The sequence below is a fragment of the Gossypium arboreum genome, chromosome 6 (genome assembly GCF_025698485.1).
Source record: "Gossypium arboreum isolate Shixiya-1 chromosome 6, ASM2569848v2, whole genome shotgun sequence".
NCBI classification, from domain to species: Eukaryota; Viridiplantae; Streptophyta; class Magnoliopsida; order Malvales; family Malvaceae; genus Gossypium; species Gossypium arboreum.
The window spans coordinates 45,555,383-45,582,732 of record NC_069075.1 but is presented as its reverse complement, the minus strand read 5'-3'; the positions used below and the strand labels follow the sequence as shown (position 1 = coordinate 45,582,732).

Genomic DNA, 27,350 nt, shown 5'->3' with positions numbered 1-27,350 from the left:
AAAAATGAATGTTTAGACATTGTGATACAATCAAGAAATCAACTAATGTTCCTGATAATGATATGAGTTAACACAAAGCAACAAAATATAACCATGTTAATTAGTATTCTTAACAGTCCACTACACCAAAAATACGAAGTGTACAGCTGGGTTGTACAACATTCTCATTTGAAGACATGCACCACCGTACTCCCTCCAAAAATTTGAAGCCATGCAGCTTGCATTGCACACTGAGCATTTAAGCATAGGGACAAAATATATCAATTATTTAACTCTTGCAAGTAGTTGTTAATTTTTTGGGGTCGTTTTATACGTTGTATATAGTTTGTGTGGAATCCATATGTTCAATGATGATAAGCCCGTAAAAAAAGATGCTTGAATTGTCTTCCTTTTTTTAACTTTCAAAATAAATTTTCAAATTTTCTTTTAAATTTTGATGGGTGTGTCTAGGTTGATTCTATAATACATTTTCAATAATTTTGTACATTTTAATTTTAAAAATATATTTTTAAAAATCTCAAAATTTTAGGCTTGTTTTATAATTTTAGGTAATTTTAAAGAAAATTTTAGAATTTTGAAGTTTTATAGTATTTTATAGGAATTTTTGTAATTTTTTACGACTTTTTATTGTATTTTTTGAATTTTAAAGAATTTTAATTTTTTTAATTTGGCAGCGTGTGATTGGCTTAGGGGATTTTTTAAGAGAAAATGTAGATGGGGTAATGAGGTAAATAGAAGGAAAATACAGGGGCCAAAGTGATAAAAATTCTCGAGGTACTAAACTAAGAATTTATGTATAGTAGATGGGCTAAAATAGATATTAAGCCTTATTTATATAAAAAAAAGAATTAAAAGAAAACAATAAAACTATCCAAAATTTAAGATTTTGGAACGTAAAATTATTTAAGGAAGTGATGGAATTGAAATTATTCCCAACATAAAATAAAAATACAAGATAATCATAGAGCTTGTGAAGCAAATTTATAAATTATTTTATCTAAGCTGAACTCGAAGGGACCAAGCTTATTGGTCCTTGGATACCTAAGATCCAGGCCCATTCCATTTTAACTATTGTAAATTACCAAATTATTCAAAAACTCTATTTTTTATTACGAAAATAGCCTTTTAGTTCAAAATCCTGCCGATGCCCCGACGTTACTACTCCAACCGTGATAATTGATAACTACTAAAACTGTTCCAGACTATCATTTCCTCTCTCCCCCTCATGGAAACCTTAATTTTTAAAACTCCAATCAAATTCAAAATCTCAAACACTCGAATTTCACCTTCCATTTTCCCTTCGCGAGAAAGGATAGGGTTTCGTCACTTCTCCCGTACAAAATGCTTCCAAATCCCTGGAAGCCTCAATGTCTCTTCCGCCAAGGCTTTTTTATCAGCTGAACCCTCGAGTTATGGCGGGTGGGACGATTTTGAACCCGGTACTTGGTCTTCTAACTCGGGTGAGTCGATTCGGTTGCGTGATTTCCTTGTTTCTATCAGAATCGATGATAAGAAGCATGTATTTGTGTTTTCTTCGGGGCTTGTTTGTGCCTTGGTGATTTCTAGGGTTAGAGTTTCTGCAATTATATTAATTTTGGCTTCTATTTTGGTTTTCGGTGTTGGGTTTTCATTTGGGTTTGTTAAAGGAGGGAGTTTCAATGATCTAAGTTCAAATAAAAGGAGGTCAAAGGAGGAATCTTCGAGAGTTTATAGCGAGAAATTGAGGAGTTTAGTGGATTTCTTTTATGGGTTTGATATTAAAATTAATAATTTGAAGAATAATATACAAAGAGCTATTGATTCTAACAGGATTAATGTAGCTGATTTGGAGAATTATGCTAATTTAGTGGAATCAATGAGGTTATCAGCTTCAAATGCTAAAAATGTTGTTGAAGCTTCTATGGATAACGTTGGGAACCCTTATAGAGAGAATAAAAAACCATCAAGTAGAAAAAAGGACGCTGGAGAAGCCAGGTTTGAGTTGTTACACTTTCTTGGGGCTTTGTTTGGTGAAAAACAGGTGGCTTCGAAGCCTAATAAAGTAACAGATACTATTCAGTCAGAGAGTGTGGATACTGATTTAAACAATAAAACTCTTGGAGATGTTTCATTGCCCGCTGTTGAAGATATGGTTTTTAATTCACCTAATAACATCAAATGGGTTTCAAATCAAGGCTTTGCTCGAGATTCTTTAAATAAGTCTGATTTGAATCGAGAAAGAGATAGGAAAATAGATGTTGATTTGGAGAATGAGAAAATAAGGTCTGATCTTCTAGGTGGAAGTGCTACAAGATCTGTCAATAGTGAAGAATATAATTACGAGAGCAAAAAATTGCAGTATATGAATACTCATGACATTTCTTTCAGCTCAAGTCATGCGGATAAGAGGAAAAGATGGAAATCGGATGATAATCTACGTCATTCCATTGATTTCAGTGTCAGATTGGAACATATGGAAACTGAAGCTTCGTTTATACATGAGCAGCTGCATCATGAATCTAGTAGATCTTACAGATTTTCTAACAACCAAGAGAAGATTGAAAATGAGGCATATGGAAAGAGGCAGCACTATGAACATGATTCTGACCTAGCTGATCACCTAACTACAGCTGAGAATGAGGTCATTTCACCATCATCATCAAAGGTTGTTGATGATGTGGTCTTCAACAAGTATCTTACAGAAGCTAGTGGTCTTCTTAAAGAAGCCAAAGAGTGTATGAAGGGAAGACATGATGAAGAGCGTGTAGAAGTCATCTTGAATAGGTCTGCCTCATTACTCTCACAAGCCATCTCAATGAAGCCCATGAGCCTATTGGCTGTGGGCCAGTTAGGCAATACATATCTTCTTCACGGAGAATTGAAACTACATGTCAGTCGTGAGTTGAGGACTCTTCTTACTAAAAATGATCCCATAACTTATGAGAGGCCGCAAGGAAGAGTAGTTAACAGACTAGATCAATTTTCATGTAGAGATAAAATTATTCCTCTCTTAGTTAGTGCTTGTGAGGAGTGTGAAGATCTCCTTGTGAGAGCTGGGCGAAAATATCAGGTGGCATTATCAATCGACGGAGATGATGTGAGATCCCTATATAATTGGGGTCTTGCTCTGTCTTTTCGTGCACAGTTGATTGCAGATATAGGACCAGTAAGCACTTTTTGCAACTGAAAGTTATTTTGTTGCTTATTGTATAATTATTCTTAGTCAAAAGGGAAACAATTGATCAACATTATGATGGGTGACCATCTAGCTAAAATCACTTGAATATTTGGGTGTGTGGGTCGGGGGTTGTTTTGGTGGGGGATTATAGTTGTTAATTGCAGAAATTTTAAATGTTGGATTACATCTTTCCATTTTCAGGAGGCTGCGTATGATGCTGACAAACTATTCTTGGCTGCAATCGATAAATTTGATGTCATGATGACTAGAGGCAATGTTCACGCACCTGATGGTATGTCTAGGCTTTTTTTTTTTTTTTTTTTGGTCTCAATTGGGAAGTGTGATGTCAAAATATTGAGATGTTAACTGAATTGAACTCATATGACCATTGACAACTGATATTTAGCCACCCAACGATTTAACTAAATCATGACCATGAAATTGATTGGGGTCTGCAATGTGCTAATTCAGTGGAGTCGTTTTTGATTGAGCATTAATGTCTTACCTGGTGTTCCAAATGGTATTAAATGTAGAAAGGCCCTAAAATTTATCTAAGCACATGCCCTTGTCTACCTGATTATGTGTTATGTTTGTATATTTTGGATTACGGGAATGGAGCATTTCTATTTGTTGAATGATGAATATGGTTTAACATGTATATTGAATGAATATTGAATATGGAATCCCCCTTATTTGAATTACAGCCTTCTTTAGATTGGGAGCCATCTTGCAGCAAAGATCTCGCTTAAGGCCTGGTAATGATAAAGAGAAGATGAAGTTGCTACTTCAGGCAAAGAGCTTATATGAAGATGCACTTCATATGGACTCCAAAAATCTGCAAGTAAGAGATGCCTTGTCATCATGTATATCCGAGCTGAGGTATAGGTATTTTTAGTCATTATAGAAGTCATGAAAACTTAAACGATTCCTTAATTTTTGGTGCGTTCTTATTCATTCGTGCAAATTGCTTCTTGTCATCATTGTGTAAGATAACAATGATATTTGCCGATATTAAATAAAATGGAAATACATCTTTTGATAATTTCCTTTCATCTCAGAATTGTATCCAAGTTTATTTAAACATGCGATTTGCTATTAAATTCTGTTGAACAGTAGGAATGCTTCAAAGGATCCACTGCTCCAAATATTCATTTTCGAAGATCTGGTTAATTGTATTTCACTCTAGAATATCAAAATATTCAGTTTCTTATAATCCTCAAATTAGATTTATAATATTATAACAACCTTGAGTCTGTTTGATTGATGTTGAAGCTTGGAAAACAAGGAACAAAGCAGTGAAAAGCATCAAGTATAGAGAAATTTGTTCTCCAGAAGCCTCAATCTATTCCCTTCTTTTAATTCATAAACATCTGCACTTAAGTTGATTTCTTTCAGGTTGAGTTTCTTTTAGGATTCTGGATCTCCCTGAATTAATACATCTAAATCACAAACACCAAATATATGGTTTTTATTATTATTATGGATTTCTTAAATTTTTTGTGTTTTATGTTGGGGATTTCTTCAAAGCTTTCCCCAAGTCATGGTCCTCAATTGTTTCACGGAAAATTTTCATCATTCCAGCAAAGGTAACAATCCCGAATAAAGTTTGATCTTCTTCGACAACCCACACATAATTCATGCGGTGTGCGAGTGCTTGAATCATCACTGCCACCAACGAGCTCCATGGAAGACATACAATGGCCTCTGATCTCTTCACCGACCTTGCTGAATACCCTACTGACTTCACAACGCTCCTCCCGACCCCAAACTCATCATCTGATGAAGTTGAGCAAGATGATGAAACCGATGAATTCCCTGAATCATCTTCCATTAATTCCAAGGCCTTCACTAGTTTCCTCTCTTGCAATCTCTCTTTCACCAACTGAATCAAATCCTCTGGGGGTCCGCCGAAGTCTATATAAGCCATCAACTCACCAGCTGAAAGTGTAGCAATGGCTGCTGCAACATCCTCATCACAAGAATTCAATGTGTACGGCGAAATTTCTCCGATCAACTTGCCATCACCATCAATGATAGCGACGGAAGTTTGCATCTCAAGGCACTTAGCAAGGAGTGGCAAAGCCGATGATGCGGGGTCATCATAATGAACGGCTGGGATGTCTTGAACATTGATGATGTCAAGGGAGTTGATTGGATTAACAGCAGCTGAGCTAAAAAGGCTAATTGAATTCACAAGGTAACGAACCATATCTTCTTGAGTTAGCCAACAATATTGCCGGCCATTATGAAGGGTTGATTTCGAAAGATTATTTTGGAGAAGCTTTTTTCTTGAATTTTTGCCGCCGATCTCCATTGGTATAACAATATTTTGCACTCCTTCCAAAATCAAATCCATGGCTTCCACCAAACTGAAAATTCATTAAACAATTGAGTAATTCAAATTTTCAAATAAATACCGAGACAAGGGAAATGAAAACACGTTATTTAAGAACAAAATGAACAGAAAAAAAAAACTCCAACCTTGCATTAGATTCTAAATGTCGAACAAAGTCTCCTGTTTTAGGAATTAAAACGGAAACTGGAGCTTGAAGAGCAATTCCAGGATTCGACAGGTTTTCTTCCTTACATAAGAAACCGATGATATCCGCCACACAAACTTTGCCCACACAACGGCAGTCATCAAGAGCGGCGACGGCGTCAACCTTGTCGACTTCCGAAAAATGACCATGGTTGCAGTTCCAAAAACTAATATAGTTGTCTCTGGATCTCTTCAAAGTCGTCAAGGCATCGCCGACGGTGGCAGAGACAGAGAGGGACCTCAGCGCAGGCTTTCCGAGACATAGGTCAGATACCTCACGCGCCAAAAGACTCGCGGCCATGCACCAATGAAGGATCGAAGAGATAGAGAAAAAGGAGAGAGAGGGCTTTTAAAGGAAAATTGGAAGTTCGTAGTTGAGAAAAAGTGTTAATATTTTTGAACAAAGTGATATGAAAGGAGTGGAGAGATTTACGGTAAGATTGTGTGTATTTATAGGAAGTTGTTAGCCGAGAAGAACCGGTCAGCCCGCGGATCCCACAGATTATTATTTATCTCTTCTTTAGCATTGATAGGTAATTACATCCAGACGTGCACGGATGGAGCAGACTCAACCTTCGCAACCGCCGGACGAGTTATGCGAGATCGGAATGAGAAGTGGATCTTAGACTTTAATCGGTATTTGGGAACATGTTCAGTCTTGAAAGTTAAGTTATAGGCTGTCTTTGATGGATTAACCCTTAGAATGAGTCACGACAGAGTACTGATTAATACAGACTTAGAATGAGTCACGACAGAGTGTTGATTAATACAGACAGTATAGAGGTAATTCAGGCTATTCAAATCAATACTTAAAGATTTAAAATCTGCTCTGATCAGACAAATTCACCAGTTGTTGACAAAGGCACACTAATGACAAATCTAACATATTTCGAGAGAAGAAAATAAAGTTACAGACTATCTAACAAAAATGGCTTGTAGTAATAACAATAATATTAAACTGTTTGAACAACCTCCTAGTGGGGTACTAGATTAGGTTTAGCGTTTCCTTGTTATGTTTTTTATCACCAAGAAAAAAAAAGAAACTTTAGAGGTGTTGAAACGGTTAACCGAACTGAATTAGTAAATATTGATCGAATTAATCAAAATTTTTAATTTTTTAACAGTTAAACGAATCGAAATCCTTTTAAAAAAATTAACCAAACCGAAATATCTCGGTTAATTCGGTCGGTTAACTGAACTAACCGAAATTTATATGTTTTTGTGTTTTTAGTTAAAACAAGTATAAAACATATATAAAAAATAAATTAATAATGTTCATTTGACCAAATTAAAACAACATATAATCTGTATCATTAATTATGAAGTTTTGTTAATTCGATTAATTACTTGATTTCGAATTGAAGGACTTCCAAAAAAATCATTAACTAACACCCGACCGAATTAGATCGATTCGATTCGATTAATTCGGTTTTAACCGAAATTTGAATATCCTAATTAGATTTGCCCTTAAATTATAATTTTTAAAATATTATTTTAAAAATAATTATTTTTATATTTCTATAAATTTAAAAATATATATACGAAAATCATTCATTTTAATTTAACTATTTTAACTAAAATCACATTTATTTTATATAAATTTTTTATAAATTTATGTTTCATAATTCAACTATTTATAAAAATTGGTTAGGCAGATTAGATAAATCTAAGTTTATAAACTTCTTATTGAAAATTTAGCTTCTACAGGAAATGTCTTTTAAAAGAAACCAAACTAATTTAATAGTTTAATCTATGGGTTAATGGTAAATTATTTTTAAAATTTGGTCAACTTGGTTTTGAATGTTTACTAAAATTGGCAAGTTGTTTTATTTTTCATATTTTTTACCACTTTAATTAACCATCTTTTAGGATTAGCAAAGTTTGAGTTTGAAATATATATATATATATATATATATATATATATATATAAGTATTTGAAATACCGTTAGTGAAATTTTTATTTTATAAGTAAGGTTATTTTATTATTTAATAAATCCATTTATATATTAATATCTAAAGTAAAATTCAGTTTCGTAGATTAGATAAATCTAAATTTATAATATTTTTATTGAAAATATATTTTCACAAGTAATGTGATGTGATATTTAAGATTTGAGAAATATCAAATCTTTAAGTTTAACAAATTGATAAGAAAATATGTTTTAAATCTAAAAAACAAGACATGGAGAACATATCGATAAGATAACATGATTTTGTCATTTAAAAAAAAATTATCCCTAGGTAAATAAACAAGTATATTAAACTAAAATTTCATTACTTGATAATGTAAAATATTTATAGGTTTTCAATAGGTAAAAGTTTAAAAGAAATATAATTTTTTTAAAACTAATTAAAAATCCGACTTTATAAGTTTATGGCGAATATACTACGACAAAGGATAGAGGGTTTAAAATGTTTATTTGGAAGGTCGAGATTTCTAAAAATCTGCCTTTACTGACAGTAATGCCTCGACAAAATCATACTCAATCTACTACTCAGAAGAGTTTTAAGATGGTCTTCTTTTTTCGAGAGCAAAACCTCAAGTTACCTTGCCTTAAGCAATATATGTCTATAGGTCTTTAGCTTGATACCCTGCACTATTTTGTTTTCTTTCTGTATGAATGCTACTCTATGTTTAGAGGCTGCTACAAGTATTCGGTCGAATACTTGCTCATAACATTCAATTTCAATCTCATTAACCTAACCTTGTCAGAATTAGATTAATTTAATGGATATGTTGTACATCCATATATGTCTAGAGTTTGCAAACATGCAATTTTGTAAAAACTATTGAATGAAACAGTGTATTAGAGCAGATCTACGCTTCAATCAATAAAGAAAATAAGAGTTTCATCAAGTAATCCCAACCCTATGAGATTTAGCTCATGGGTTAGCAATTAAAATTCAAATCCAAAGTATCATTCAAGATCGTTTTCATCAAATCAATTCACAAAGAGTAATCAAGAAATAATGGAAGAACTTTGAGAAGATAGCTTCCACTTATCCAACCCACACTCCAACGATGTAGTGTCCTATGGTGGCTGAGAGGGACTGCCTTTGTCTTCCTCTTCCTGTAACAGCTTGTTTTTAGTGAAATCAGAATAGTGGTTTTGAAACCAAAAATTCGAAGTCAAAAAAATTATTTTTTTATTATTTTATTTCCTAAAGCATGATAGTAGTACTGTATAAAAATTTCTTAAGAAATTTTACTGTTTACATGCTCAATTTGATAAAAAGGACCAAATCGCGAAAAAGTTGAGTTCTAGTAGCTAAAAGTATTAAATAGCTATAAAACCTTAAAGTATGAGTCCTTATATGGCAATTAAATTAGACCATTAATGTTGATAGTGGATGCATATGGCTTGACATTTGTGTAATTTTTAAAGTTTTTAAAGGTTAATTAAGTAATTAAATAATTAAGTAATTAATGATAAAAACGAATGAAATAAAACAAACTATCATCTTCCATTATCATCATCAATCGAATTTAGAACAAAATAAGAAGCCATTGGAGACCTAGGTTCAGCCAACTTTAATTTGCCAATAGGTAAGTGATTTTTGTCCCATTTTTAATGGTTTCTATGTTTTCGGGATAGTTGTAGCTTAATCTAGCTAGCCCGGGGACTAATTTGTGAAGCTGTTAAACTATTAGGGTTTTCCCATTGTTGAATATACATGATTTTTTATGTTTGATGATAAAAGATGGATAGTTGTTGTTAGATAAGCTACTTTTGTAAAGAGATTTTTGACAAAATTGTCAAATAAGGATTAAATTGAAAAATAAAAAATTATACATGGTGAAATTGTAAAATAAATGAAATATAGGGTATTCTAAGGACCTATTTGATATTCAACCATAGTGGGTTGTGATGGAATTTCATGAATTTCCATTTTTATGAGTTAGGGACTAAATTGTAGTGAAATTAAAAGTATAGGGGCAAAATGATAATTTAGCCAAAATATGATTTTGGGCTAAATTGAATGAAAAATATATTGAATTGAGTTAAATTTATTCGTATAGATCAAGACAAACCTCGTATGGCTTTAGATCAGGCCAAAGAGAAAGTCTCGGATTAATCGCCTCTGTATCTACGTAAACTCATCGAGGTAAGTTCGTGAGTTTAAGTTGTGATTATATGTTTTATTTTGAAATATGCATGAATTGTAAATTTGTTATACATATACACGGTTCCATATCTAATGACATATGACAATTACCGAGCCCCGTTTGAACCTTAGGAATTCGTAGGATACAAATAACATGTCACTAGGGTTTACATGATCTGGGTACTGGGTACAGGGTAGAACATGCCGAACTCTTGAGAATCATTTTACAAACTCTGAGGGACAATCAGTTATATGCCAAATTTAGTAAAAGTGAGTTTTGGCTTCGAGAAGTCGGCTTTTTGGGTCATATTGTCTCATGTGATGGTATCAGGGTCGATCCTAGCAAGGTTTCTGCTATTGTTGAATGGAAGCTGCCAAAGAGTGTGACTAAGGTTAGAAGCTTTTTAGGGTTGGTCGGTTATTATAGATGATTTGTAAAGGACTTCTGTATCATTGCAACTCCTATGACAAGGTTGCTTCAAAAAAGAGTTAAGTTTGAATGGTCAGATAAGTGTCAGCAGAGTTTCGAGAAGTTGAAGATGTTGTTGACTAAAGCTCCCGTACTAGTACAACCCGAATCAGGAAAAGAGTTCGTGATTTATAGAGATGTTTCTTTGAATGGGTTGGGATGTGTACTTATACAAGAGGGCAAAGTTGTGGCTTATGCCTCGAGACAATTGAAACCTCACGAGAAGAACTATCTGACACATAACCTAGAGTTGGCCGCCATAATATTTGCTCTGAAGATCTAGCGACATTTTTTGTTCGGAGAGATATGCCATTTATACTCCGATCATAAAAGTCTTAAGTACTTGATGACCAAAAAGGATTTAAATCTGAGGCAACATAGATGGTTGGAACTATTAAAAGATTATGAGTTGATTATATATTACCATCAGGGAAAAGCGAATGTGGTCGCCGATCCATTAAGTAGAAAATCATTGTTTGCTTTGAGAGTAATGAATGCCTAATTGACCTTGTTAGAGGATGGTTCGGTTCTAGCAGAGCTAAAAGTTAGACCGATGTTGCTTTAAGAAATTTTTGAGGCTTAGAAGAGTGATAGCGAATTACTATCCAAGAAAACCCTTTGCAAATTGGATGTTGAATTGGATTTTCAGATTGGTTCCGACGGTTTCTTGAGATTCTGGGATAGGATTTGTGTTCCTAAGGACACCGAATTGATTCGGAAGATATTAGATGAGGCACATAGTGGTTATCAGTACACCCCGAGAGTAAATGTATAACGATTTGAAGAAAATGTATTGGTGGCCGGGAATGAAAAGAGACATTTTAGAGTTCGTTTCCAAGTGTCTTATGTGTCAGCAAGTGAAGGCTGAACACCAAGTACCTTCAGGTGTACTTCAGCCTATCACGGTCCCCGAGTGGAAATGGGATTGATTACTATGGATCTCGTGACAGGTTTGCTGGTAGCCCCGAAGAAAAAGGATGTTGTTTGGGTTATTGTGGATAGGCTAACAAAGTCGGCACATTTTATACCAGTGCGTACTGACTACTCCCTTGAGAGATTGGCTGACTTGTACGTTTCTGAAATTGTGAGACTACATGGGGTGCCCTTGTCGATTATTTTGGATAGGGACCCGAGATTTACCTCGAGGTTTTGGAAAAATTTACAATAGGCATTGGGAACAAAGTTGAGTTTCAACACGGCATTTCACCCGTAAACCGACAGTCAGTTGGAAAGAGCGATTTAGATTTTAAAAGACATGTTACGGTGTTGTGTTCTAGAATTTCATGGTAGTTGGGAAAGGTACTTATCATTGGTTGAATTCGCCTAAAATAATAGCTATCAATCGAGTTTGAAGATGGCGCCTTATGAGGCTTTATATGGGCCAAAGTGTCGAACGCCCTTATATTGGATCGAGCTCAGAGAAAGTCAGATTCACAGGGTCGACCTAGTTAAGGAGACTGACGAGAAAGTTAAAGTGATTCGCAACTGTTTGAAGGCCATCTCAGATAGGCAGAAATCCTATGCGGATTTGAAAAGGAAAGAGATCGAATTTCAAGTTGGCGATCGAGTGTTTTTGAAAGTATCCCTATAGAGAAAAGTTCTCAGATTTGGTAGAAGAGGCAAGTTGAGTCCTCGTTTCATAGGACCCTATGAGGTTACCGAAAGAGTAAGGCTGGTTGCCTATCGATTAGCCTTACCACCAGAATTGAAAAAGATTCACGATGTGTTTCATGTGTCCATGCTACGTAGATATAGATCAGACCCTTCGCATGTGATTGCGCCAACAGAAGTTGAGATTCATCTGGATATGTCTTATGGTGAGGAACCTGTTAAGATCCTAGATCGAGAGGTTAAACAACTGAGAAATAAGAATGTTCCCCTTGTGAAAGTGTTATGGCAGAAACATAGGGTTGAAGAGGCCACATGAGAGCCCGAAGAGATCATGAAAAACCAATACCCAAACCTTTTTATCGGTAAGATTTTTGAGGACGAAAATCCCTAGAGGGGGAGAATTGTAACAACCCGATTTTGGGGCTAGTCAGAATAGTGATTTTGGAACCACTAAACTGAGGTCGAAGAAATTATTTTAAATATTATTTTATGTATTGTAGCATGATTAGATAAGTACATAAAAATTTTGGTGAATTAATTTTAGCGATTGCTTGCCTAATTGTGAAAAAGGACTGAATCACATAAAGTGCAAAAGTCCTATTTTGTTAGATAAAAGTGTCAAGTAGCTAAAGAACCTAATTTGGGGGCCTTAAAGAATAATTAGACCCCCCAATTCTTGGGTTGGCCTACCATAGGGGACAAATTGATGGGAATGTCAAAATTAGGTGGTGTTTGGTCACTAATTTTGACTAGTTTGAATAAAATAAACAACAAAAGTTTTCATCTTTTTCAATCTTTCTTCTTCCACCGAAAAATTGGCTATTAAAGGGGTTTTTGAAGCTTGAAAATTTCAGCTACTTTAAGCCTTCATAAGTAAGTGGTTTTCAGGACTCTTCTTGATGATTTTTACATTTTTGGACCCCTTGAAGCAAGAGCTTTTAAATAAGGGGACTATTTTGAAAAATGGTTGAAAGTCTAGGGCTTTTCCATGACAGCATTTAGGTTGTTTTCTAATTTTTTTTGGAAGAATATGATCCTTTGGTGAATAATAAACAACTTTTGTGAAGGGATTTCTCATGAAAACCCTAATAGGGGCTATTTTGCATGAGTTGTAAAATAGATAATAAATGTGTGAAATAATGGAAATTTTGGATTGCTTATGGTATATAAAGTAATTAGCTAGGTTTATAATATGAAGAAATTCGATAAAAATTGATTTTCGAGCATAGGCATAAAATGATCATTTTGTGAAAGTCTAGGGACAAAATAGTCAATTTGCCCAATTATGAATGTTCGGGCGTTTAAATCGATATGCTGATGAAATAAATGAATTTTATTAATTTAGATCAAGAGAAACGTGATTCAGTTCTTGATCGGGGTAAGAACAAAGTTTATGGGGATCAAGCTCGTCTTCATCATTTGTATCGAGGTAAGTACATATGTAAATAATGTATTATCGAAGTTTACTTTGGTATATTTTAATAATACTCATGTATAACTAGCTTATTGTTGTTATGTACCTAAATTCTAATTGTTTTCATGAATGTTTAAGTGACATGTTATGCGAGTAAATTACAATGTGAGCAAATGCGATGCTATTCGATTAGATATGAAGCCCCGTTGAACCTTAGACATAGCATAGGATACAAAGGGGCATGTTATGAAATTACGTGGTCTGAACTCATGAGTTGAGTCTGAGTTCATGAGATAAATGCTACAGGTAACGTGGGTCTGAGTACTGACTTTGTGTACAGACCCGTGAGTGGCTCAATGAGCATACATTACATGATAGCTATGGGGTCCGGGTCCTGACTTGATAAAAAAGCCCGTGAGTAGCTCAAATGTGAGCGTTTCATAGCATGAGGTAGCCTTGATTTCTTATATGGCATTTAGACGCAAATTCCTCGTGGATCCATATGTATTTTGAGAGTTCAATGGGTAACCCGAAGATTTAGTTGGTGAATACTTTGATGAGGTATGTATACCAAACTCATTGGTTAGGACTGAGTAAAGAACTAGGTGCATTAAGTATACATGAATGAAAAGAAGAGTAAGATAGAGACTTTAAGTGATTTTTATCTTTTAAGCATGACAAGCTACTATTGGATGAATATGATTTTCTTATAATTACACTTCATTTGCATATATATACTTACTAAGCTCCCACACTTACCCTCCTTTCTTTTCTTTCCTTATAGTGCCACCAAGCTAGCATCGAGGATCCAGTGACATCAAAAGCTTCAATCACACTATCACTCAAGACCTTGGTATAGCTAATTTCCTTGTTTTATTTTCTGGCATGTATAGGGACTCGAGTCTTTGTTTAGTGTTTTATTAGTTAGCCATAATGTGTTGGCTCATATGATGAATGCGATGCTAATTTTCTATAAGGCCATGGATGATGGTCAATACTCATTTTGATTTGTAAATGGAAGATGATATTTTCATGGATGAGTAAATTGCATGAATGAAATGTTGTCCATTGTGGTTATTTTGGCTATGTGATGTGCCCTTATGTTAGTATAGAGTGATTTTTGTGCAGGTTACATAAGAAAGGGTGACAAAAAGGCTTGGTAACTAGCCTTATTTTGTCCACACGGGTAGGCACACGGGCGTGTGTCTAGGCCGTGTGTGACACACGGTTTACTACATGGGCGTGTGATATGGCCGTGCATCCCCTGCACGTAAGAATTGTAAGTCAATATGCATGGTAGTAAACAAACGAGTAGAGACACGACCGTGTGTCTCAGCCGTGTGAAGGGCACGGCCTAGCACACGGGCATATGCCTTGGCTGTGTGGCCTTTAAGGATTGCTGACGTCAGAAACAGAATGTCTAAGCTTTTGCACACGGGTTAGGATATGGGCGTGTCATTGCCGTGTGAAGGACATGAGGCAGAGATAGGTTGTGTTCCAAGTCGTGTGAAAACCCCTGTAGGTGTGCATTTAGAATTAATTCCACATGGGTATAGGGCATACGTGTGTCCCTATATTGCTTAGGTCGTGTGAGCTACACGAGCCAATAGCACGACCATGTTGATATGTCACACGGGCGTATTGCCCCTCCCACACGAGCGTGTGCCCCTGTGTTAAGAGTTATTTTCAGAGTTCTTTAAAGGACTCAGATTGTTTCTGAATGGGTTCCAATGGATGTTTTGGGCTTAGTAGGCTCTTATTAAGGAGTTTATAAATAAAATTGAAAAAGTTTTAATTTGACCATGTTTTGGTGTTATGAAAATGTCTATATGCATAAGTTTAAGTTAGGTAATGCCTTATATTCCGACCCGACGTGGGGCACGTAAGGTACAAGCCACATGAGAACCCGATGAAGCTATGAGAAAGCAACATCCGAACCTCTTTTTTGGTAAGATTTTTGGGGACGAAAATCCTTTTTTAATAAGGATAATTGTAACAACCTGTAAGATTTTCGGGAACAAAAATCCCTTTAATGGGGAAAGTTATAACAACCTGTTTTTAGTGAAATCGGAATAGTGGTTTTGGGACCACAAATTTGAAGTCAAAAAATTTATTTTATTATTATTTTATTGCCTACAGCATGATAGTCATACCATATAAAAATTCTGTTAAGAAATTTTACCGTTTACATGCTCAATTTGATAAAAAAGACTAAATCATGTATAGTGCAAAAGTTGAGTTTTAGTAGCTAAAAGTATTAAATAGCTATAGAACCTTAAAGTATGAGTCCTTATATGACAATTAGACCATTAATGTTGATAGTGGATGTACATGGCTTGACATTTGTGTAATTTTTAAAGTTTTTAAAGGTTAATTAAGTAATTAAGTAATTAAGCAATTGATGATAAAAACAAATGAAATAAAACAAACTATCATCTTCCATTATCATCATCAATCGAATTTACAAGAAAATAAGTGATTTTTGTCCCGTTTTAATGATTTTTACGTTTTTGAGATCGTTGTAGCTTAATCTAGCTAGCCCGGGGACTTATTTGTGAAACTGTTAAACTATTAGGGTTTTTCCATTGTTGAATATACATGATTTTTGATGTTTGATGATAGAAAATGGAAGTTGTTGTTAGATAAACAACTTTTGTAAAGAGATTTTAATGAAATTGTCAAACAGGGATTAAATTGAAAAATAGAAAATTATACATGGTGAAATTATAAAATAAATGAAATATAGGGTATGCTCAGGACCTAGTTGATATTCCGCCATAGTGGGTGGTGATGGAATTTCATGAATTTCCATTTTTATGAACTGAGGACTAAATTAGAAAAAAATTAAAAGTATAAGGGCAAAAAGGTAATTTTTTCAAAATATGATTTTGGGCTAAATTGAATGAAAAATATATTGAATTGAGTTAAATTTATCCGTATAGATCAAGACAAACCTCGTACGGCTTTAAATCGGTGCAAAGAGAAAGTCCCAGATTAATCGCCTCAGTATCTATGTAAACTCGTCGAGGTAAGTTCGTGTGATTAAGTTGTGATTATATGTTTTATTTTGAAATATGCATAAATTGTAAATTTTCTATATGTATACACAGTTGCATATCCAATGAAAAATGACGATTACCAAGCCCCGTTTGAACCTTAGGAATTCGTAAGATACAAATGAAATGTCATTAGGGTTTACATGATTCAAGTAATGGTCCTGAACGTCCTACCGATGGCTGAGGTCCTGCATGTGTTATAGATACTCCACAGCTTGTGTGAGCAGCATCGTGTAGTTACGTTTCGACCCACAACTCATGTGAGCATACCGATTTACAGCTTGTGAGAGCATACCAATCTACAACTTGAGTGAGCATACTGATTCACAACTCGTATGAGCATACATGTACATGATTTCATAGATTACAGTTATATGAGTTAGCACACTATGTGTGAGCTATCTCAGGTATCCAATGGTATTCTAATGGTTCAATGGGCAATATTTTGATATGAAATGCTAAGAGTTCAATATGGATTATTACAAGGACCCATATGAATTACATGGAAATGTTGTTACATGGTATATGGAAAATTGAATTGGATGATACATGTATATGAAACTTAATCAATTGCTATGCTCATCCATGATTATTGGTATATATATGTATTTACGTGGCTAACATGGTTGATGTATATATGCTTAGGCATTTGGCCAAATTATGTTAGGATATGTTATGTTTACTTACTTATTATGTGACTAAATGGTAGGTTTTATTCTATGATATACGAACTTACTAAGCTTAAATGCTTACTCTGTGTTATTTTTGTAACATCCCTAACCCGTATTCTTAGCCGAAATAAGGTTACGAGGCATTACCGATCAATCACAACATAATTCATGCATATACACATTCATAATCAAAATACATTCATATGAAACACATTGTCCCTTATAAGGCTCTACGAGACCTTAAAACATGCTTAGAAGTGATTTGAGACTAAATCGATAACATTAACAAACTTTAGGAAACTTAGTAAATTTTCAAACTTTTTAGGGTCACACGTCCGTGTAAACAAGCCGTGTGTCTCACACAGCTACCAGACACGCCCGTGTCACAAGCCATGTGAAAACAGGGCATACGTACTGACTTGTACCACACGGCTGAAGACACGCCCGTGTGCCAAGCCGTGTGAAATGTAAGGGGGGTTACTGACTTGGGTCACACGACCAACCACACGCCCATGTGTCAGCCCGTTTACACACATGGCCAATAGACATGCCCGTGTGTCTAGGTCGTGTCAAAACTGTAGGGTATACTGACTTTAAATCGAAGGGTACCCCAGGGGACATACGGCCATGTAACATGTCCGTGTGTCGCTCATGGCTGAGGCACACGTCCATTTCTCTGCCCGTGTGGACAAAAATAGGCCATTTGTAAAGCCAATTTGCCACCTTTTCCCCAAGCTCACCTAACCATTAAAATGGTATCATTTCATCACAAAAATGGACATCTAAAACATGCCAATTCACAACATTTCATACCATTTCATAGTCAACCATTTCACTACTTAAGTTCTCAAACAAATTCATAACAAAACAATATACCAAAATCATTAATCTTGCATAACTTCTAAATATGTTTCATCATCACCTTATCACATATTTCTTGCCACAAAACTTACCATTTCAGTATCACATAAGCAAGCCACAACATGCCATCATTCCAATCTTACTACTCCAATTTATATCTAACCATAACATCAACCACATACCAAACCAAAACAAGTCAACACATAAGACATTATATACAACTCATGTATCACATATTAAACCCATAATTCAAGCCAACTTAAATGGTCATATTTATCAACATTTACAAGCCAAATCTCATGGATAATATCATAACTTAAAACATACCAACATGACACTAGTCTATGCATGAAATATACCATATTTATAAAGCTTCAAAAGTACCAACTAGATGATAGATAGCGTGATGATGCTTCCTGACGATACCTGAGTCTGAGCTAGCTTCGATAATCTATAAAACATAGAAAGAACACACAAAGAAAGATTTAAAAGCTTAGTAAGCCATATACAAATAAATCTATACCATAATCAACATCATTCTCACCAACTAAGCATATTATAACTAAACACATTTAGTTACACAAACCTTTCTCAAAGTACATCTATTCCAATTCACACATAATTTCATCAAATACTACCTCTTTTTAGTTCTCGTATGAATCTCGTACATACCTAAATCACTTACTCAATCTCATATTCAATCTTAACTTGACTTCGCCCATTGAACCCTTCAGAATCACTAAGGATACTCGGATATCTCGTAAAGCTCATACAATGCCATATCTCAGATATGGACTTACATGTTTTCATATACCGATGCCAACGTCCCAGATGGGGTCTTACACAAAATCATATAACAATGCCAATGTCCCAGACATGGTCTTACACGTAACCACAATACAATGGCTATCTCCCAAACATGGTCTTATATGTAATTTCATCTCGATAAACCTAATGTCATGGCATTAGCATCCTAAGCATTCATAAGGTTCATATCGGACTTTCGGATGTCGTAACTCTGTCATTTCTTGCTCGTAGTTGCTCTTTCATACTCATTGAAATTAAATGAAAAATAATGCATATCTAATTCAATTTAAAAGTATGTATTTGCATATGAACTTACCTCGTAGTCGAAATAAACGGACGGAATCGACTATTCTTGTTTTCCCCCAATCTAAATCTGATTTCTTTTGTTCTTGATCTATATACATTCAAAACTCACCCTTTTATTCATCAACACATTCAATTTCATCCATAAACACATATTTGGGCATTTTTACACTTTAGCCCCTAAAGTTACACATTTATTCAATTTAGTCCCTATTTCATAAATACACAAAATTACATAATTTCTTTCCAATTTTGTGCTAGCCGAATTTCATATAGCTTCATATCAACACATATTTTCATTTATTTCACAAATTTAAACACACATTTTACACTTTTCACAAATTAGTCCTTTTTATTAAATTTCACTAAAAATCACTTTACAAAACATGATAATCTATCAACAAATACTCATTTTCCATCATCAAACATTCAAGAACAATGAATTCATCAATGGAAACTTTCAAAATCATCAACACTTTCAAAAATTGAGGCATGGGCTAGCTAGATTACTAAGCAACGATCACAAAAACGTAAAAATCATCAAAAACCGAACAAATTTCGTACCTCAATCAAGATGAGCAATGGAAAAATGGTTAAAATCTAAAAACCCTATTGATTTTGCTGATATTCGATTGAATATGGTGATAATGAAGCCAAATTTTTGGTTTTCTTTTATTAATAATAACTTTAATAACTAAATTACTAATTTAACCTTAGTTAAAACCAATTTAAAAACATCAAATATAAGACCATTTATGTCCATTCCCACTATCAATGGTCTATTTAAAACATAAGGACTTCACATTTAATAAGTCATATCAAATATAGAATACAATTTTTGCATTTTACGCGATTAAGTTCTTTTCTCAAATTAAACACTTAAATGATAAAATTAACACACGAAACTTTCACACCTATCAAATCTCATACCGTAACACATAAAATAATATTAAAATAATTTTTTAACCTCGAATTTATGGTCCTGAAACCACTATTCTGATTTAGTTAAAAATCGGACTGTTACAATTTTCTTGTGTTTTATAGTGAATCGGAAGCTCGTTCGGGTTGGAAGCTTGTCAGAGCTATATCAAACTATCTGTCGACTCTTTTGGCACTTTTGGTTGTTTAATTTTGGTTATAATGGCATGTATAAATATTTTGGCTAATGTTGGCCTATATGTTTTGTAGTGAATATGGTCATTTGGTTTGGCTTGTGTTTTGGCATATTTTGGTATGTATATAAGTAGCCTTGACATGGTTGATATGTGGCTTGTTTCGTGTTTGAATAGTGAAATGTAAAATGATAGTTAAATGTGTTTTGTGATATGATGAAATTGTGGTGAATTGATACTTTAGTATGTATGACTTATATGGTGATTTGGTGCTAGTAGTTGAATGGCATGTTTAGTACCATTTAGTATGTTTTGGGCAAGTAAATTCAATGGTATGTTTTAGAAAACTTGGTTAGAAGTTAGTGGATCATTTTGGACAAATTGAATACATGATTTTACATGTTTAAATGTTGTCATTTAAGGTGCCTAAGGGCATCTTGGTTGTATGATATTATACCATATGTATATGACTTGTTTATGCATGATTTTGATGCCTTGTTATGGCTTGTGTATGTGGGCAAATTTTGGTTGTAGGTATATGCAAGTTGGGTGAGAAAATGGCTTGTAAAATGGCATATTTTCGTCCACACGGGCAAAGACACGGGCGTGTGTCTCAACTATGTGTAACACATGGCCAAACAACATGGTCATGTGTCCCCTGTAGCTTTCAAAGGGTTGCAAGTCAGGCTATTACACGGCCTAGCACAGGGGTGTGTGAGGTTATTTCAAAGGGTACACGGCCTGGCACACAGGCGTGTGGCTTGGCTGTGTGACCCAAGTCAGTGAGGTATATGGGCACGGACACGGACACGGCCATGTGTCCCTACTTCGAATGCCCATATGGCCTGGCTACACACCGTGTGACCCCTGCAGTGTTAAAAGTTTTTATTGTTTTCTAAAAAATTCTCTGAGTTCCCATTTTAGTCTCGACTTGTTTCTAACGCGTATTTAGGGCTTCGAAGGCTCGTATAAGGGACAATATGTATGTTTTGAATTGATATTAATATGTTTATTGATATGATTTAGAAAGTTTGAAATTTAGGTCCGTTTGATTTAAAAACTCTAGCAATATTCTGCAACCCTATTTTGGTGACGAATACGAGTTAAGGGTGTTACACTTCCCATTTCTACTCAGCCGCTACCCTCTATTTTTTGCCTCAGTTTATCTTTTTTTGCACCCTTTAGGGTTTCCTCCTTTGGCTTTTATAATCATTTTCCCTAAGTAAATCCAACAACCCATGATTTTCTTCCCTCTTTTTCAAGTAGATATATTTGGTACAAGTTCATGTGAGCCTAAGACTTGTATGCTTTTAGTGCTGACTGGACATCTTCCCAGTATTGACACAACATTTGTGTTGAAAAACTGTCCAACCCTTTGCCTCGACAAACCTTTACTCATTCACTTCTTATTCCTTATCCCGCACCTGTCAATCCACCACCACACACAACTCTTCCACGAGCAATTAAAAATAACTAACATTTAAGTATAATTTAAGCTCCTAATGTAATGCTAAAACAAAAAAAAAATACTAATGGAATGTCCTAAAATGCAACTAAATGTACCTAAGTATAGGCAATTAGCTATATCTAAAGGCGCGAAATATAACTCTTTTTAAGAGTTATCAATGATAGTTGGCAGCCACCAAATTTTCTAAATATGTTTACTATTGATTTAATTAAGTTTAAATTAAAAATTAATTAAAGTATATAAAAATTAAATACGAAATGAAGCCACTTTTTCTTTATCTTCAAGAAACAAAAGGGAGGAAATAGGGTTTCAAACTTCAATGATTTAATATCTTAATTGGTAAGTGTTTTCTAATCTGTTTATTGTAATTTTTATGTTTTTGAGGTCCCCAGGAGCTTGATTTAGCTAGTCCATATACTAATTTATAAAATTGCTAAAGTTTTCAAAAGTTACATTTGTTGATTTCTTGAAGTTCTTTAGATATGAAAAAGTAATAGTTTCTAAAGTGAAAATTGCTAATTTTGAATATAGGGACTAAAAAGTAAATATTTCAAAATCTGTATAAACTTTTTTGTAATTATGGATAGTAGAGGGTCTTAAAAGGATGTAATTGAGATTGATTTCGAAATCAAGGCTCAAATTCAAAAGTTATAGTTATTTCGATTTTAGGGACTAAATTGAATAAAATACAAGAATTTAAGGGCATTTAAAAAATTAAATTAAACTTATAAATGCTTGTAATAGGATGAAATAAATGAATTGATAAACTAAACTGAATTATTGAATAGATCGATAATTGAACCAAACTAGGGATAATCGGGAAAAGGTGAAATTACTGATTAGCCATTAAAGATTTGGTTGTTTTCTATTTTGACTGGTAAGTTCATATGATATGTTTGTGCTAAATTTTTATGTATGTAAAATTATAAATGTAGATATGTAATTGAAATTTGAATTGTTTACGATTTGATACAGAAATGTGAGATATGGGCTAAATCATAAAGAAATGACAAATTGATTGATAAATTGAATATAATGAATTGCAATCTGAGATTGATTAGTTGAATTGAATCAAATCAATATGGTTATGTTTAATTTTCGAGATAGAGGACTAAATTGAATATAATTGAAAATAGTATAAATTGATGAAATTGAGAAATTGACTTAGTATTGTAATGAATATGTAACACCCCGAACCCGTGACCGTCGCCGGTGTCGGACACGAGGGGTTAACGGGCCAAATCCTCTCAAGGTACCAACCAATTTGGCATTTCCAGACAGGCTGGAAAACTGCGTCACTGTCGCCTTAAAAATCATATCTCGAGTTCCAAAACTTGGAAACTGATTCCGAAAATTTTCCCTAAATTTAGACTCATATATCAATCCATGGATTTATTTCTAGAATTTTTGGTCGGGCCAATTGGTACAGTTTATTAGTTAAAGTCACCCATGTTACAGGGGTCGACTACACTGACCTTCGCGAGTTACAACTTGAATATCATCTCGTTCAGAGCTCTAATGCTCATGACGTTTGTTTCTAATGAAACTAGACTCAAAGGGGAATCTATTCATGTAAGGAATGACTTCTAATTGTTTCTGGATAATTTATGGTAAATTTTCAAAGTCGCGACAGGGGACCCAGAAACCGTTCTGGCCCTGTCTCACGAGAACTTTAATATTTCTCAGTATACTGCTCATATGGTCGTTTCGTTTCGTCCATATAAAAATAGATTCATCAAGGTTCAATTTCATAATTTACTCACTATTTAATTCTACTTCTACTATTTTTAGTGATTTTTCAATCTCATCTCACTGCTGCTGTCCGCAACAGTTACTGCAGTAGACTATGCCAATTTCATGAATCTTTCCTTGGCCTTAATCATCCATCATACATGACACAAATTATGGCCACCTTATCAAAATTAAAGTTTCTAAGACTCGTGGCTATAGGTTCTAGCATCCCACTCGACGACCACATAGGCCATTTTCACATGGCTTAAAGTTTACAACCCACAGTTCAACAAAATATAATAGCCTATACATGCCAAATGTTCTTCAACAACGAAGACAATACCAAAATATTTTAGCGGTGTGATGACTTCAACGACGGTTCCGATCACGCAAACAATACGAGTCCGAGAGACCTAAAATGGGTGACAAGAAAACACCGAGTGAGTTTATAACTCAGTAAGTCATAAGCATTCATCAATCCACTGATAAAGTTACTACAACATGAACAATAAACGAGGCTAGGTACTCATCCATATCGAATCTATACCATAATTCCTCGGACCTTTTGGTCCAATCTCATACCAAGTCATACATCCACATTTCATATTCTACACAACAAGATATTTGAAGCATTTTCACACACTAACTCATTTCCACCACAATCATACAATTTCAATCATCACATAGATTTAAGGCTTACCAAATTCAACCCCGAGCATGAACGTATTTTCTATTCGTCATGAGCTCGAGGTACTTACCCGATCCGCTGTCCGGGATTAACTCGATAATGTCGCACACTCAGTGCCAATTGTAATACAAGAGCATATAGTGAATCCGCACACATAGTGCTATATATTTTCAGCTCGCACACTTAGTGCTATATATTTTCAGCTCGCACACTTAGTGCTATAGAATCAAACTCGCACACTTAGTGCTATACAATTTTAAACCCGCACACTTAGTGCCGAGACCAATACCTTATGCATTTTGCTGCCTTTATACATTCAACAACGGCATCATTCCATACACATACATTTTCATTTACACATCAACTCATTTAAACACAATTGTGTATATATTATGGTCATTTACATCAACACCAAATATATGCTTAATGACTTACCTCGGATGTTGTCGCACGTCTTCAACGGCTATTCAATTACTTTTTCTTTCCCCTTGTCCAACTTCGATCCTTTGAGCTCTTGAGCTAAATCAAACAAATTTACTTCCCAATCAAACACACACATACGGCAACCACATATTGTTTTTAACACATTCGGTCACTTGGGCGACCCATTTAACTTTTAAGCATTCATTTCTAATTTTTTAGTTAAACCAATTGAAAATGCAAATACCTTTTTAGGAAGAAATCAAGCTCTGCTTCCGTGTTGCCGAATGCCATTAGCTACTAATGCCACACACACACACATGCATAAAAATTTATTCATACATGACCCATAGCTCATTTAATCATTCATCTCTCAAACCTATCGAAGCTTCATATCATGCTTCCTTGGCCGAATACACATATAAGCACATTTAGCATTTGATACATTCGGCCTTAGCATAATTTCATTTAAAAGTCCCTATTAGCCACTTCCCCCATCAATTATCTCATCTACTTAATATTTCATACCTATCATGCTAGCCGAATATTACTTATTCAAGTTCAACATCCTCCTATACGACACTAGCATCAAAGATGATATCTAATTCTTCTCTTTTTCTTTTCATCAAACAACCTATATGAACATTTAACCAATCCAAACTTCACCCATTCACACTTATTCATTTAACATAAAGAAAATAAATCACCCTCTTCACTATCAACCATGGCGAATGCACCAAGCATTACCTAACTAAGATTTCACAAATTTTTAACCTTATATCGACCTCTACTTGTTCAATACAACATGAAACAACCTCTTCTCCTAACCTCTTGATACACGGCTTGATGTTCAAACCACCATGAAAGTTTGATTTTTCATGACATTGCCGAAATGCATTTTGACAATTAGCTCACAATGCAAAGAAGTTAAAGCCAACATCTCAAGACTTACCTCCAACTAGAAGAAAGGTTGCCGAATTTGCTTAATGAAAAGCTCTCTAATTCCTTCCTTTGGTTTTCGGCTTTGGCAAGATGGAGAAGAAGATGAACACTCCTCTTCTAATTCCTCTTTTATTAATCTTTATTTCTCCTTTATTATTATTATTTGTTTTCTTTGCTCATTCACGGCAAAATGAAGAAGCTAGTAGGTAAGTCTTCCTTCACCTTTATTTTCTTTACTTTATGTAACTAATATTATTTTATCTAAATTAATGCCACTTCTTAATTTAATATCAATTAAACATATATATTTGCCCATCAACATCCATCTTGGCCGGCCACTAGAGAATAAATTGGGCAATTTGACATGCAAGGACAACATTTTCTAGCATGCATCAATAGGCCACTTCAACATTTGCCTATCACATTTCTAAGTTTTCTCACACAAGTCCTAATTGATAAAATTCACTTACAATTAACAAAATCCAAACATGAAATTTTCACACATGCATAAATGCATATAATGAGCATTAATTATGATGGTTAATTATTATTATGACTCGGTTTAGTGGTCCCGAAACCACTTTCCGACTAGGGTCAATTTAGGGATGTCACAACTCTCCCCACTTAAGAAATTTTCGTCCCGAAAAATCTTACCGGTAAATAGGCTCGGTATCGCTCTTTCATAGAGTCTTCAAGTTCCCAAGTGGCTTCTTCCATTCCGTGTTTATGCCACAACACCTTCACTAACGGGATTTTCTGTTATGCAATTCTTTTACTTCACGCCTCATAATGCGAATCGGTTCCTCTTCATAGCTCAAATTAGGTGAATCTCAATCTCGATGGAGCAATTACGTGCGATGGATCAGACCTATATCGTCAAGCATCGAGACATGAAAACGCTGTGAATCTTTTTGAGCTCGGGGGCAAAATTAATCGATATCGATCGCCCAACTCGTTCGGATACTTCATATGGCCCGATGAACCTCGGACTCAATTTGCCCTTACGACCAAATCTAAGCACCTTCTTCCAAGGTGAAACTTTGAGAAAGACCTTGTCTCCAACTTGATATTCAATATCTTTTCTTTTCAAATCCGCATACGACTTTTGGCGATCCGGCGACTTTCAAACTTTCATGAATTACTCGAACTTTTGCTCGGCATCCTTAACCAAATCAACCTCAAGAATTTACCTTCACTAAGTTCAGTCGAGAATAATGGGTACGGCATTTACGATCGTATAAAGCCTCGTAAGGCGCCATCTTAATACTTGATTGAAAGCTATTGTTGTAGCGAATTCAATCAAAGGCAAATATCTTTCCCATGAACCACTAAACTCAAGGATGCAACATCTCAACATATCCTCCAGATTTGAATTATCCGTTCGGATTGACCATCGGTTTGGGGATGAAAGCGTGCTAAAATGCAGCTTGGTACCCAAAGCCTCTTGCAATTTCTTCCAAAATCGCGATGTAAATCTTGGGTCTCTATCCGACACGATAGAAATAGGCACCCCATGCAATCGAATAATTTGGGAGACATATAATTCTGCCAATTTATCAAGCGAAAAATCTGTGCGGACAGAATAAAATGAGCAGACTTGGTCATCTATCAACAATGACCCGGATCGCATCCTTCTTACTTGTCGACAATGGCGGTCCGGATACAAAGTCCATGGTGACTCGATCCCATTTCCACTCGGGTATCGTGATCGGTCAAGTAATCCCGATGGCACTTGATGTTCGCTTTCACTTGTTGACATATTAAACATCTCAAACAAAGTCAGAGATGTCTCGTTTCATACCATGCCACCAAAACCGACGTTTCAGGTCATTGTACATTTTAGTACTACCCGGGTGGATTGACATTCGACTACTGTGAGCCTCGTTCAAAATCATCAAAACAAGTTCCGAATTCCTTGGAATACATAATCGACCCTTGAACGTCAAGCAATCATGGTCGTCAATCTGAAATTCCAATTCCTCCTTCGAAACACA

General features: G+C 34.9%; 2 protein-coding genes across 2 annotated transcripts; one reads left to right on the top strand and one right to left on the bottom strand.

The window, feature by feature from the left end:
- Window positions 1-1,146: 1,146 nt before the first annotated feature.
- On the top strand, window positions 1,147-4,199 carry LOC108483908 (uncharacterized). Its single transcript, XM_017787441.2, has 3 exons — window positions 1,147-3,145; window positions 3,359-3,449; window positions 3,862-4,199. The coding sequence occupies exons 1-3, from the start codon at window positions 1,226-1,228 to the stop codon at window positions 4,050-4,052; spliced, it is 2,202 nt and encodes a 733-aa protein (XP_017642930.1). The 5' UTR covers window positions 1,147-1,225; the 3' UTR covers window positions 4,053-4,199.
- Window positions 4,200-4,477: 278 nt separating this feature from the next.
- Window positions 4,478-6,131, bottom strand: LOC108483909 (CBS domain-containing protein CBSX5-like). Its single transcript, XM_017787442.2, has 2 exons — window positions 5,639-6,131; window positions 4,478-5,526 (listed from the first exon to the last, which is right to left on the bottom strand). Exons 1-2 carry the CDS (start codon window positions 5,995-5,997, stop codon window positions 4,662-4,664), a joined length of 1,224 nt encoding a protein of 407 aa, XP_017642931.1. The 5' UTR covers window positions 5,998-6,131; the 3' UTR covers window positions 4,478-4,661.
- Window positions 6,132-27,350: the final 21,219 nt, after the last annotated feature.

What these genes read in the sequence shown, in the direction of transcription:
- LOC108483908 (XM_017787441.2), top strand. Translation starts at nt 1,226, where the DNA reads ATGGAAACCTTAATTTTTAAAACTCCAATCAAATTCAAAATCTCAAAC. An exon ending in TGATTGCAGATATAGGACCA is followed by an intron (nt 3,146 to 3,358) that starts GTAAGCACTTTT and finishes TTCCATTTTCAG; the next exon opens with GAGGCTGCGTATGATGCTGA. An exon ending in CAATGTTCACGCACCTGATG is followed by an intron (nt 3,450 to 3,861) that starts GTATGTCTAGGC and finishes TTTGAATTACAG; the next exon opens with CCTTCTTTAGATTGGGAGCC.
- LOC108483909 (XM_017787442.2), bottom strand. Translation starts at nt 5,997, where the DNA reads ATGGCCGCGAGTCTTTTGGCGCGTGAGGTATCTGACCTATGTCTCGGA. An exon ending in CATTTAGAATCTAATGCAAG is followed by an intron (nt 5,527 to 5,638) that starts GTTGGAGTTTTT and finishes ATGAATTTTCAG; the next exon opens with TTTGGTGGAAGCCATGGATT.